The sequence below is a fragment of the Schistocerca cancellata genome, chromosome 2, assembly GCF_023864275.1.
Source record: "Schistocerca cancellata isolate TAMUIC-IGC-003103 chromosome 2, iqSchCanc2.1, whole genome shotgun sequence".
NCBI classification, from domain to species: domain Eukaryota; kingdom Metazoa; phylum Arthropoda; class Insecta; order Orthoptera; family Acrididae; genus Schistocerca; species Schistocerca cancellata.
In genome coordinates this window covers 495,969,243-495,982,093 of record NC_064627.1, presented here as the reverse complement: position 1 = coordinate 495,982,093, position 12,851 = coordinate 495,969,243, and the positions used below count along the sequence as shown (strand labels likewise).

The 12,851-nt window shown below is 39.0% G+C and overlaps 1 protein-coding gene across 3 annotated transcripts in view; it reads right to left on the bottom strand.

Moving 5' to 3' along the window:
* Positions 1 to 12,851, bottom strand: part of LOC126162032 (signal transducing adapter molecule 1) — a 67,661-nt gene that overhangs the window by 49,260 nt on the left and 5,550 nt on the right. For all 3 annotated transcript variants that reach the window (XM_049918256.1, XM_049918258.1, XM_049918255.1), the window contains one exon: positions 8,587 to 8,662. In XM_049918256.1, coding sequence (XP_049774213.1) covers positions 8,587 to 8,662 — 76 coding nt within the window. The remainder of the gene's footprint in view (positions 1 to 8,586; positions 8,663 to 12,851) is intronic.

Genomic DNA, 12,851 nt, shown 5'->3' with positions numbered 1-12,851 from the left:
ATGTTATGTGGACATGTATCCGGAAATGCTTACTTTCCATGTTAGAGCTCATTTTATTACTTCTCTTCAAATCACATTAATCATGGAATGGAAACACACAGCAACAGAACATACCAGCGTGACTTCAAGCACTTTGTTACAGGAAACGTTCAAAATGTCCTCCGTTAGCGAGGATACATGCATCCACCCTCTGTCGCATGGAATCCCTGATGCGCTGATGCAGCCCTGGAGAATGGCGTACTGTATCACAGCCGTCCACTATACGAGCACAAAGAGTATCTACATTTGGTACCGGGGTTGCGTAGACAAGAGCTTTCAAATGCCCTCATAAATGAAAGTCAAGAGGGTTGAGGACAGGAGAGCGTGGAGGCCATGGAATTGGTCCGCCTCTACCAATCCATCGGTCACCGAATCTGTTGTTGAGAAGCGTACGAACACTTCGACTGAAATGTGCAGGAGCTCCATCGTGCATGAACCACATGTTGTGTCGTCCTTGTAAAGGCACATGTTCTAGCAGCACAGGTAGAGTATCCCGTATGAAATCATGGCGGTGAATCTAGGAAGTACAGTACATACTGACGAAACTAAAATGAGCTCTAACATGGAAATTAAGCATTTCCGGACGCATGTCCACATAACATCTTTTCTTTATTTGTGTGTGAGGAATGTTTCCTGAAAGTTTGGCCATACCTTTTTGTAACACCCTGTATAATATCCTTGTTCATCCCTATACAACTACTGGTTCCAACCCCTTGTTCATCCCTATACAACTACTGGTCCCAACCCCTTGCTTCATCACTCATACCCTTGCAATAGACCTAGATATACGACCTGTCCCATACGTCCTCCCACCACCACCTCCTCCGTCTGGTCACCTATCCTATCAAAGGCTACCTGCGAAACCAGTCAGGTGATCTAGAAGCTAAGCTGCAACCACTGGGCATGGCACTGGCATTCTACATGGGCATAACAACCGACAAGCTGTCTGTCTGAATGAATGGCCACCAACAAAGTGTGGCAAGGAAACAGTTGCTGAGCATGCTGCCCAATACAATGTTGTTCATTTTAATGACTGCTTCAGAGCCTCTGCCATCAGGATCTTTTCTACCAACACCAGCTACCAGCTTTTCTAAGCTGCACAGGTGGAGACACTCACTGCAATCGAAGCTGAACTCCCTTAACCCTCTCGTCCTCAACCTTCGTTAGTCATTGTCCTTACTGATCAGCCCCTTCCCAGTTCCCATTCCAGCACTACACAGCCCTTTATTTCACCAATGTACCCATGGTCTTTTTACTTCTCTCCTTTTCCACACTGCTGCCCCCACCCACCCACTCACCGTGTGTGTATGTGGGGGGGGGGGGGGGTGCTCTAATTCAGATGAAGGCCTTCTGGCCACAAGCTTATTTGCTTAGCAGTCTTTTGTTATGCCTGTCTGTGACAACACCTCTGCTATACGGTGAGTAGCACTCTATCCTTTTCACAATATTGTCATAATACTCTCAAGTATAACTACACTACTGAGCTTATGAAACTATTATCAGATGTCTTGAAGTTTAATTATTTCAAATTTGGCGAACATTTTTACAAATAAAATGTGGGGTTAGCCATTGAGTCCCCATAGCAAACACCTTAGCCAACATTTACATGGTGCTTTTTGAACTAAGATTCTTTAATGCACAGTCATAATTTAAGGATGAGAATAGTCTATATGTGGTATCTTCACGATGTGGTTGTGACTTTTGGGCAATAAGGACTAGTTATATAACATAAAGTGCTTAATAACAAATTTTTTCATCACCCCAACTCTCAAACATGCAGCCTTCAGAGCAATGCTTCATAGAGTGCAAGAAATTCATTAGAGCGGCTAAGAGAGAACTTCACAACATCAGATACTTCACCCAGGTGATTAGTTAATGATTTAACATAAGACTAACACAGGCTAGTAGTAAGATGAGATTAAAGAATAGCATCCCCTTTGGGCAGGATATGGATGATTAAAAGAAAAGATATTGTAGAATACATTACTGTGGGGGCAATCCCTGACACGGCGGGTAAATGGTGAAAGCCTTAAATGTCATTACTCCTCATATCATCCCAAAAAAACAATGGACAATTGTTTACACCCCATTAAGAATGACAGCTTAAACCCTATAGTGACACAGGTGTTTGTGAGATTAAAGTACCTACAGTATGACTGCATGTGTGGGCCAAATGGGCAGAAGCTTCCATATCAAGTATAAATAACATGGTACAGTGAATAATCTTATGTCAGCCCTATCCCTGCACCCAGAGCTCAATAACTACAGCTTACAGAAATTAGGGACAATTTAAATATCTTGCATTTACAACCTAAAGATCTGACACTTAACATCTCAGAAAAAAAACTCAAATCACAAAATGTGAAATTAACCAGCCAAATAGCATCTTTAATGAACAAACTGAATTAAAATTTATGGTCATGCTCAGTAATTATTTACAATGTATTCAGGGTATTGCTTCTCTGTGGATAAATTAACTTTTCTATAAATGCATTCAGATTTATAATGTGGTATTTTATTTCCACTTTCTTCTGCCTAGTCTCTTCTTCCTGTTGTTTGTGCCCCATTGGTCGACTATGTTGGTGTGTGTTTATTTGGACAAGGGGAAGCCACTGCCTTTTTGTACTATGTATATGTTGTATGGTTAAAGAGCATTCCCTAGACAGAATAAAGTAATTATAGTATAAGGGTCACTCCAAAAGAAATGCACACTATTTTTGTAAAAATACAGTTTTCAATCTGCGTGTGTGAAAGTTTTACAGTGTGTAGATACATCCTTCCTGCTTGTTTTAAAACTTAGTTCAACCTGTTCCCATGAGTGGCGCCGGCACAGCATGTCTTCAAGATGGCTGCTACACTTGACGTTCATCAGATACAACGTGCTGTCATAGAATTCCTGTGCTGTGAAAACGAGACAGTGGGAAACATCCACAAGAGGTTGAAAAAGGTGTATGGAGATGCTGCTGTCGATCACAGTACAGTTAGTCAGGGGGCAAGCAGGTTATGTGATGAAAGCGGGCATGGCAATATTGAGCATAGTCCTCGCAGTGGCAGGCCTCGTACTGCACACACTCCAGACAATGTGCAGAGAGTTAACGAATTTGTGACTGCTGACAGATGCATCACAGTGAACGAATTGTCATGCATGTTAGGATGGGGGAAGGAAGTGTTTGCAGAATACAGAAAGAGTTGGTGTTAAAAAAGGTTTGTGCCAGGTGGGTTCCCAGGATGTTGACAGTGGCTCACAAAGAAACAAGAAAAATGGTATGCAGCAAATTTTTGGAACAGTATGAGAATGGTGGAGATGAATTTCTTGGAAGAATTGTGACAGGTGATGAAACATGGCTCCATCATTTTTCACTAGAGACAAAGAGGCAATCAATGGAGTGGCATCATGCAAATTCACCCAAGAAAAAAAAATTCAAAACCACACCTTCTGCTGGAAAAGTTGCGGCTACAGTGTTTTTCGATTATGAAGGACTCTTGCTTGTGGACATCATGCCAAGTGGAACCACCATAAATTCTGATGTATATGTGACGACACTGAAGAAACTTCAAGCTCGACTGAGTCGTGTTCAACCACATTAGCAAAAGCAGGATGTTTTGCTGTTTCACGACAATGCACGGCCACATGTCAGTCAAAAAACCATGGAAGCGATCACAAAACTCGGATGGACAACACTGAAACACCCGCCTTACAGTCCTGACCTGACTCCATGTGACTATCATCTCTTTGGGTAACGAAACTTCCTGGCAGATTAAAACTGTGTGCCCGACCAAGACTCGAACTCGGGACCTTTGCCTTTCGCGGGCAAGTGCTCTACCAACTGAGCTACCGAAGCACGACTCACGCCCGGTCTCACAGCTTTACTTCTGCCAGTATCTCGTCTCCTACCTTCCAAACTTTACAGAAGCTCTCCTGCGAACCTTCTTTGGGTAACTGAAAGACTCTTCGTGGAACAAGGTTTGAAGATGATGACTCCCTTGTGTTCGCTGCCAAACAGTGGCTCCAACAGGTTGGTCCAGAATTTTACCGTGTGGGTATACAGGCGCTGGTTCCAAGATGGCATAAGGCAGTTGAGAGGGATGGAAATTAAGTGGAGAAATGAAAATATTGTTCCTGAAGGATGTATCTACACACTGTAAAACTTTCAAACATGTAGAATAAAAGATAGATTAAAAAAAACACCAACCGTATGCATTTTTTTGGAGTGGAGTGACCCTCTTAGATTACACGGGGGTCATGGCCCTGTGGACCTCAGCACAGTTGACTTTTTCTTACATCATGCACCCATTGTGTGTATGTTGGCTACTGGCATTCCTGTTTAAGGTTAACCTTCGATTAAAATGCTTTTACTTGTATACTGATTCCTAATATGTGTTCTTGTATTTTTGTTGCTACTGCTCTTGCATCAGTGATCGATAGAGGATGGTGGTTTTAAGATTTTCTTTTAAGGTTTGGGTCCAAAAGTTATTAGCCCACCAAATGCTCAGACTGGTAAAACAAAGTGACAATATTTGCAAATGCACCCATGCCCAACTAACAGTATATAAGTGCGGTTATGAGCTTTCAGAAGCACGCAACAAAATGTATATTAGAAAATGTAATCCACAGCCATCCTGGGATTCTTCTCACCCACACTGTCAATAGCAGAAATAATACTGTATTTACTCGAATCTAAGCCGCACCTGAAAAATGAGACTCGAAACCAAGGAAAAAAATTTTTCCCGAATCTAAGCCGCACCTGAAATTTGAGACTCTAAATTCAAGGGGAGAGAAAAGTTTTAGACCGCTCCTCCAAATAGAAACAAAGTTGGTCCATTGTAACAAGAGACACAATTGAGGTCGAATGGATGAAGATACAGCTACAGTAGTTTGGTTCGAGTCTTAAGCTTAACAGTTAAGCTTTACCATGTAGCCATTGCTATGTGTCAGACGCTCCGTCTGTATTTATATGGATACCCTTCCCTTTTCAAGTGCTTCGTCTGGTTTGAATCAATTGCTTATTTTGCTTTGATTTGATAAGTGCTGTTGTCTTTGTTATAGGTGTTTACGTCACTAAGCAGAAAACACATTATTGTACTGTGTCATGCATTGTTTGTCGCATTCTGATAATGAGTGTTTACGACCTGTCACCGCTCATATGGCATGGCTTGCTTTTGTGCACGCTGCCGGGGTGGGGGTGGGGGTGGGGGAAGAGAGAGAGAGAGAGAGAGAGAGAGAGAGAGAGAGAGAGAGAGAGAGAGAGAGAGAGAGAGAGAGAGAGAGAGAGGAATTGTCTCATAACCGAAACAATGGCAAGAGGCTGCTATTTGTTGTTACTTACACTGCTTTGATAATGATCAACAAGAACCAAAAAATAGACTGCGTATGATAGAATTTATTCCGAACGAGAATTTAGCGAATATTTTTCTCCGTTTGAAAATCTTTGCAGACGCCTCTTTATTACATTACATTCTGCACAGAAATTAGAGTCCTCTTAGATTCATACTTCATTTCTGACTGTATCACTACTCAGCACAAGAATAATATGAATATAAACATGACATTATATGTATATTCTTCCGCGTTTGCTGTTGTCTCACTCTAGTTTCGTAGTTTATTAGGCAGACAGGATTTAAATAAGATAGCAGCAAACACGAAAGAATACATGGCATAATGTTTACATTTTTCTACCTTTTCTTTTAATTTATTTACTGACACATAGGTTTTGGTGCCAGTATTTATCTTTGTGCCTGCAAAGCATGCCTGTGTAGTGATACATATATTAGACTCCAGAAGCTAGTTGTGGCGGCACCTACCAACATTTTTCAGAACTTCCACTTACTCTGCACTCGATTCTAAGCTGCAAGCGGTTGTTTTTATTACAAAAACCCGAAAAAAGTGCGGCTTAGATTTGAGTAAATACGGTAGGTTAGAGCTCTAGCTGTGGGTTGGTGCCTGCAGTGTATTTACTTATGTGATGGCATCACGCCCCTTCACCTGGCATTTTAATATTAGTGTCTAGTATACAATATTGGTAAGCTAGAAACTGTACATAAATGAGACATACAGGGAGTCCAGCAAAGCAGTCCCTGATTTCAAAATAAATATCTCCAAAACTAAGATTGCTAGATGAGTGCAACACACTGTATGTTTAGTGTGTAAGCATTAAAAATTTTATACAGAATTTTCAAAAAGTTCAAAAAGTTGCTAACAGATGGCTCTGTAATTGCAATATGCAGTGCCTATAATTAGTGTCTCGCATCTCAGGGCAACAGTTCCACTGTTGAAAAGTGAAAGGAGGTTAGTTTACCAAAGGATGGGGTTGAAATCGTGTATTTCATTGAACGGCATGTTTTTCTAGAACTGTAATACCACACCGTCAGAAAACAGTCCTACGGCAACAAAGCATAGTTTTCAAAAATGATTTAATGTTCCGAAGGGACCCTATAAAAACCATTCGCAAGCTCTTCACCAAATTCCAAGAGACAGGCAGCATGGCTGATTATCTAGAGAGGAATGTTGGTCACAGGCAAACTGTAGTTTCTTCAAGATGTCACCACAATTTCTGGAATTTTCCCAAAATCCAAGAAAATGAGTCAGACAAATTTCAGTGGAGACTGGTTTTAAGTGTTCCAGCATGCAGAAAATACTGACACAGACCTAAAGCCACCAGGCTATGCCTGTGCAAGCTGGGTGACAAAGGGTTTACTTAAACCAGATTTGCGTAACAAGTGATGATAAAAAATTTAACATTGGTAGCACCTGGTTTACAGATGAAACACACTCCCATCTCAATGGTATCTTGAATAAACAAAACCGGTGATTCTGGTGTTCTGGAAATGCCCATTTTTGTGAAGCTAAATAACTGCAGCCTCCCAGAGTTACCGTTTGGGTTGCAATATGCAACAAGCATACTACTGGCTCTTTTTTAGTGAGGAAAATGACCACTAGTGACTCTTACACTGCAATTTTGGTACACTTTGACACCCCACAACTAATGTTGGAGCCCAGACTACATTGTATCGAACAGGTATTTTGCTTTTTTTGATGATTACTTGGGGAATAGTCATTTCATTGGATTTTGCAAATTTACTGGTGCAGGGGATTGATTGGAGAGCCACCACACCATGCTTAAAGGCTTGAATCGACATTCAGTGTGGCATCCGAGTGTTTCCATTAAGACACTACAGAATGTGATGGCAAATGTCGTCATTCGTTAGCAGCATGTCTGAACAATTACACAAATGAATATTGTATGAGCTGCAAAAACACAGTGCCATATGTTAGTAGTTTTTAACTATTTCACAACTTCTGCAATAATTATTACAGCTTCCACACCAAACCTACCTTTTGCTGCACTCATCTGTCAATCTTAGTTTTTGAGGTATTTAATTTTGAAATCGGGGGCTCCTTCGCTGGACACCCAATACCATGCTTACACTGACACCATTAGGTGTCGAGGCTTTGTATCTCTCTTTTTTTTTTCTTCTGGTATCTATGTGTGAAAGTTTCGTTACTTCACATTATGTAGGGGAATGTTAGCGACATGGTTACGTCTGGACCTTTTGAAGTTTGTATTGTTTTATGGATTGTTCAGTCATCGTTAGTCTATGTTCTCATTTCATTTGGAGTGGTTCTGCTCTTTCACATTAGGAGGATCTGCTGTTTTATGTAGGACCAGTTCTGCAAGTGGTTCTCTGTGCAGTCTTAGAATACACAAGACGAACTTTCTGCTTACACGCCATGCACATGAGACTCAATACATTACCCCCTTCTAGTTGATGTATGTGGATATTCTGTACATATTTTAGTATCCTCTTTATTACAAGGTCTACCAGTTTTCTAGTAGATTGACAATATGTATAGTCATTGAATCGTGAATATGTATAAAATAGTTTACATCTATGTGATACAATGCAATCTCTCTCACCCAAAGAAACTGCAGCATGCTGATGTAACCATAACGCAAAAATGCTATTAGTATTTTAACACTAAGAATATAAAGGTTGACTCTTCATAACAAATTTAATCACACAGCAATAAAAATATTTTGTCATTTCTCCAAATATTTTAAGGTGCTCGTTGAACAAGCTGATTTAAAAACAATTTTCAATTGAGAGTACTGGTATTTTTATACTGCACATCTTGACACTGAAAAACTTACATTAGGAAAGCATAGGAAGTTACACAACAGGAGTAAAAACAAAATGTAAGAAAAGTTCTCTCATCAGGAAAGATTGTACTTATCTAAAGTTGAAAGAGTACTACTCAGCTCAGTTTGACAATGGGTAAGTATGAGGGAGGGGTTTACCAAAAGTTGGAAATATTAGTTCATTATGTTGAATCAAATTCATCATTTTTCCTCAATACCAAGCCCAGCACCACAATGATTTGCAAAACCATAACAAGAGATGTTCATTTAAAATGTAATCTTCATTAACATATGAATCACAATAAAAACTAAAACAACACACACACACACACACACACACACACACACACACACACACACACACACACACACACTTGAAACAGCTACATTAAAAACATATACCACTTGCCTTTTGCAATGTCATCTTCCTCTTGTTGACTAGACACTACATTTGGGTCTCTGCTGACTGGTGCAGGTTGCCTCGGCTAGGGGAGGAAAAAAGTAAAAAATAAACTGACAAAAATCTATAGCTCGTAACGGTATAAAAATATAGTCACAGTAATCAGTACATACAAATATCCCTTTTACAATAAAAGGAAAAAAAATTAAACAGACCACATGGTTTAGGATTATTACTGTCATCTGAAACCTGAAAAGCACACACACTGAATTTATACAAACCTTACTCATTCATTTTAAGATTATCACTGCAGAAAAGTATTTTACTTATATGATCACTGTCAACAGCAGCTACCCAAGATTCACTGTTACTTGAAGACTCATTTTATGTACACTCATACCATTGCAAACTTCCTCCCTTAGGTATATACAAAACAGAAAAAGCAGCAAACAAAATACATACTGCCATATTAACAGCTCATGGAGTCACACAAGTATAAATTAGTTCCTTGAATGCAATTAAAATAGCATATACAGCCATCACTCAGATGGCACTAAATATGTCTAAAATGCATGCTACCTGAACACTGGGGATGACAGGTGGCACAGTTATCAGTATCCTTACAGATGAAACTCTAAGGACAATTAGAACTCCAGGAGAGGGACACTCTGAAGCGTGGCCAAGTTCTGAGTAATAGGTTTGTCATTTTAAGACAAAGAGTCTGATTCTGTTAACCAGAACAAAACAATTTGCAGTTCAGGAAAGTCTTATTTGGCAGTTCAGCTGAATGAGGGTGAAATAGAATTACTAACACATATTCTGAGCAGAGAACTGTATCTAATAATAACATCATAGATCTTTTCTGGAACTCGTGGACAATACTAAACAATGCAATGCGAAAATTTTTCAGAATATAAAATATGAAAGACTGAAATAATGTATTTTCAAAGTAAACATGGTAGACATTATGACACAATAAAGCACTCCGTGGTAGACACCTTTTAGTATGCACAACTCTCTACATATCTACCAGGGTAAAAAAGAAATTGTCATACAAGGGGACCTTAGGAACTTCTCTGCCCTCTTTGATTTTCCTTGTACTTACATGATTTGAAGGCCAGTGCCTGGACATTACCAAATTTTAAAACTAGAAGATTACATTACAAACATAAGTTTTGATACAGGCGAGTCCACATTTTAATTTACTGTGAATACTTCCATTTTCACGCCATCATTATCTAAAATAAAGATATTTTATCACAATCTGGATTCAGTACTCATTAGTATTTACATTTAATAATAAATACGGAATTTAAATAAGAGTAAAAAATGCAACTACTGAGAATCCAACCCATGCTTTTACAATCACTATGCTAATACACTCTACTATGCCTCTCACAGCTGCTGGCAATGACCTTCAAATCTTAAGTACAGAGAAAATCAAAGAGGACCAGTCTGTATGGTCCCCTTATTAGAAGTAACAACCTAGCATCAAAGCAGTTTTGAAGAAAACATCCCGAGGTGTAATACATCATTCATAGAATGAAATGTTCCATATCTTTGATATCCACTTGCCAACGAAAGATGTTTGTGGGTTAAGACAGTTAATAAGCAGGAAGCACCCCACTTTCAGGAGATGCTTTGATAGTTTGTGCAGATCAAAACTGTACCGATCCTGCGTTATCGCGATGCGGACTGCAGGCTGGCACTTCCACCTGCTGGGTGGAGTCCTTTGCTCTTCGGAGCCGCGAGCAGAAAGACATGGAGTGCACGTGACCTCCATGACACCAAATAAATCACCATGGCATTAATGTTCAGATTTTATTGTACTACCATTCAGAGTCTCATGAGAGATGGATGCATGACTATATCTAACTGTAATGTAATGTATCTGTAGTAAATTCATGAAGAGAAGTAGGATTTGTGCATTATAGGAATCAAACTGAGTTCAACTTCTCCGAGTGTGTTACTCCACTGGAACAAAAAATTCTTTCAGTACCTTCGATGCAACAGATCAAAGTCCACAGAGGAGAAACTGTGTCACAGTTCATGGACACTGAATAGCGAGAACCTTGCAGCATTGGTATCACACAGGAACTATGAGAGAAATTAAGATCAGCATGAAACCTAGCAAGATATGGAAGTTATGATCAACTACTGCACTGTTTCAAAGCCTAATAACCCCATTAGGGAAATAAAGACAAAGGAAACATTCCACTCAAAAATGTCGGTATAATCATCATGTTTAATAAAGGCAAATGGAAAGGGTCTAAAAATTTGATCAGATTTAGCTATAATTCCCAGGAGTAATTTGTTACAACAAACAGGTTATATTACATGCATTAACAAAACTTCAACAGAAATATAAGCAAATTCCACCAACTAATCTTTGAGAGATAAGCATATCACAACTTTATTTATTTAATTATTTATTTTTTTATTGGAAGTTTTCTGCTAACTGAATATGAGGATCTTTCTCAATAAGGAGCGTAAAATAAAATTACAGCTGATTCATCAAATAAATTTTAACTGCCAAGCAGTTTAAATGCTTTAACATATATTACAGATGCTGCGACACCAATTAAAGACAATTAGAGCAATACACAACTGCTGTCAACTCAAATATTTTATTCAGTACACTTATTAGAAGTGACCCTGCACAACAGTTCCAAAGAAAAAAATTTCCTTTCAGCAGGAGGTGGAAAGGGAGAAATCAGTGTTGAGGAACGGTGATTTGGCTTCAACAGCTCATTCAGACAATAGCATTAATACATACAGCTGAAGGTTGGTACACAGAGGATCTAACCCAGATTAGACAAAACATACCTACAAAATACACATAAAAGATGCACCCAGAATCCCTCAAACCACACTCGGGAGATCACTCGGTCTAAGGGTGGTGAACAATTACTTCGTTAGTTCAGATAAAGAACCTGGAAGCCTGACAGAAGCAGTAGGCATATCTGTAAGGAATTTCCTTAATGCCCAAATGATACATCACTAATTAGTGCACAGTCAGACTCACTGAAATTAAAAGAACAACCTGAAATTAAGATAACATGAATTACTACTAGCTCTCTAATCATGTCATTAAACACACAACACACTTTGCTTTGTTTCCTGTATAATTTGAAAGTTGTTCCAATATATAAAGGATGACAAAACTCTACCATAAATTTATCACACAATCTCAATGGTGTCAACTTTTTCCAAGATATTTGTGTCACTTGTGTAAACCTGAAATTACACCGATATGCATAATGTTCTGTGTAAATGTCAGTTTGGATTATGGCATAGCAGAAACATGACTACTGTCATTTTAGAAATTAATGATCTAACGCTGACAGCCTTTGAAAACAAAAATACGGTTTAACATTTATTATGCTAACAATGCAAAGGCTGACACCATTCCCTTTGGCAGTAACAGCAAATCTTGAATTTTATGAACTGTGTAATCTGGCATTAGTAATAATTATTTCCTATCTTAAAAACTAAGGAGGTTCTCTGATTTCAAAATAAATGCTTCCTTACAATAAAAGCAGTACTGTTGTTCCACAGTACTCTGTTTACAGATCCTATTTATCATCACTATAATGGCCGGCCTCATTACCTAGATCAGTCTTCCCTTCACAATGCTGATGCCCACATCAGAACACCTGATCTCTGGATAACATTACATATGAAAACTACTTGACCTGTACTCCAATGGTTCTCATCAAACAACTTTGTAAGCCATGGGAAACAACAGTTCCTTTTGGAGGGACCCAAGGGCAAACAAAACACATTTGTTAAACAGCTGGTAACATTCTGACCCCAAAATTGAGCACAACGTACCAGCAAAGAGATTCCATAAATCCTGTACGGAACATGGTTAGTAGTAACTACATTAAGAGCAATATATTTTGGATTTTTCCAGTCAGAATTTTCATATGGTCAACTCATTTTCATTCTCTTCTCCAATTATAAACATATCAAAAATAAATTAAAGAAACAGTTATAATAGAAGGAAACATTCCACGAGGGAAAAATATACCTAAAAACAAAGATGATGTGACTTACCAAATGAAAGTGCTGGCAGGTCGACAGACACACATACGAACACAAACATACACACAAAATTCAAGCTTTCGCAACAAACTGTTGCCTCATCAGGAAAGAGGGAAGGAGAGGGAAAGACGAAAGGATGTGGGTTTTAAGGGAGAGGGTAAGGAGTCATTCCAGTCCCGGGAGCGGAAAGACTTACCTTAGGGGGAAAAAAGGACGGGTATACACAA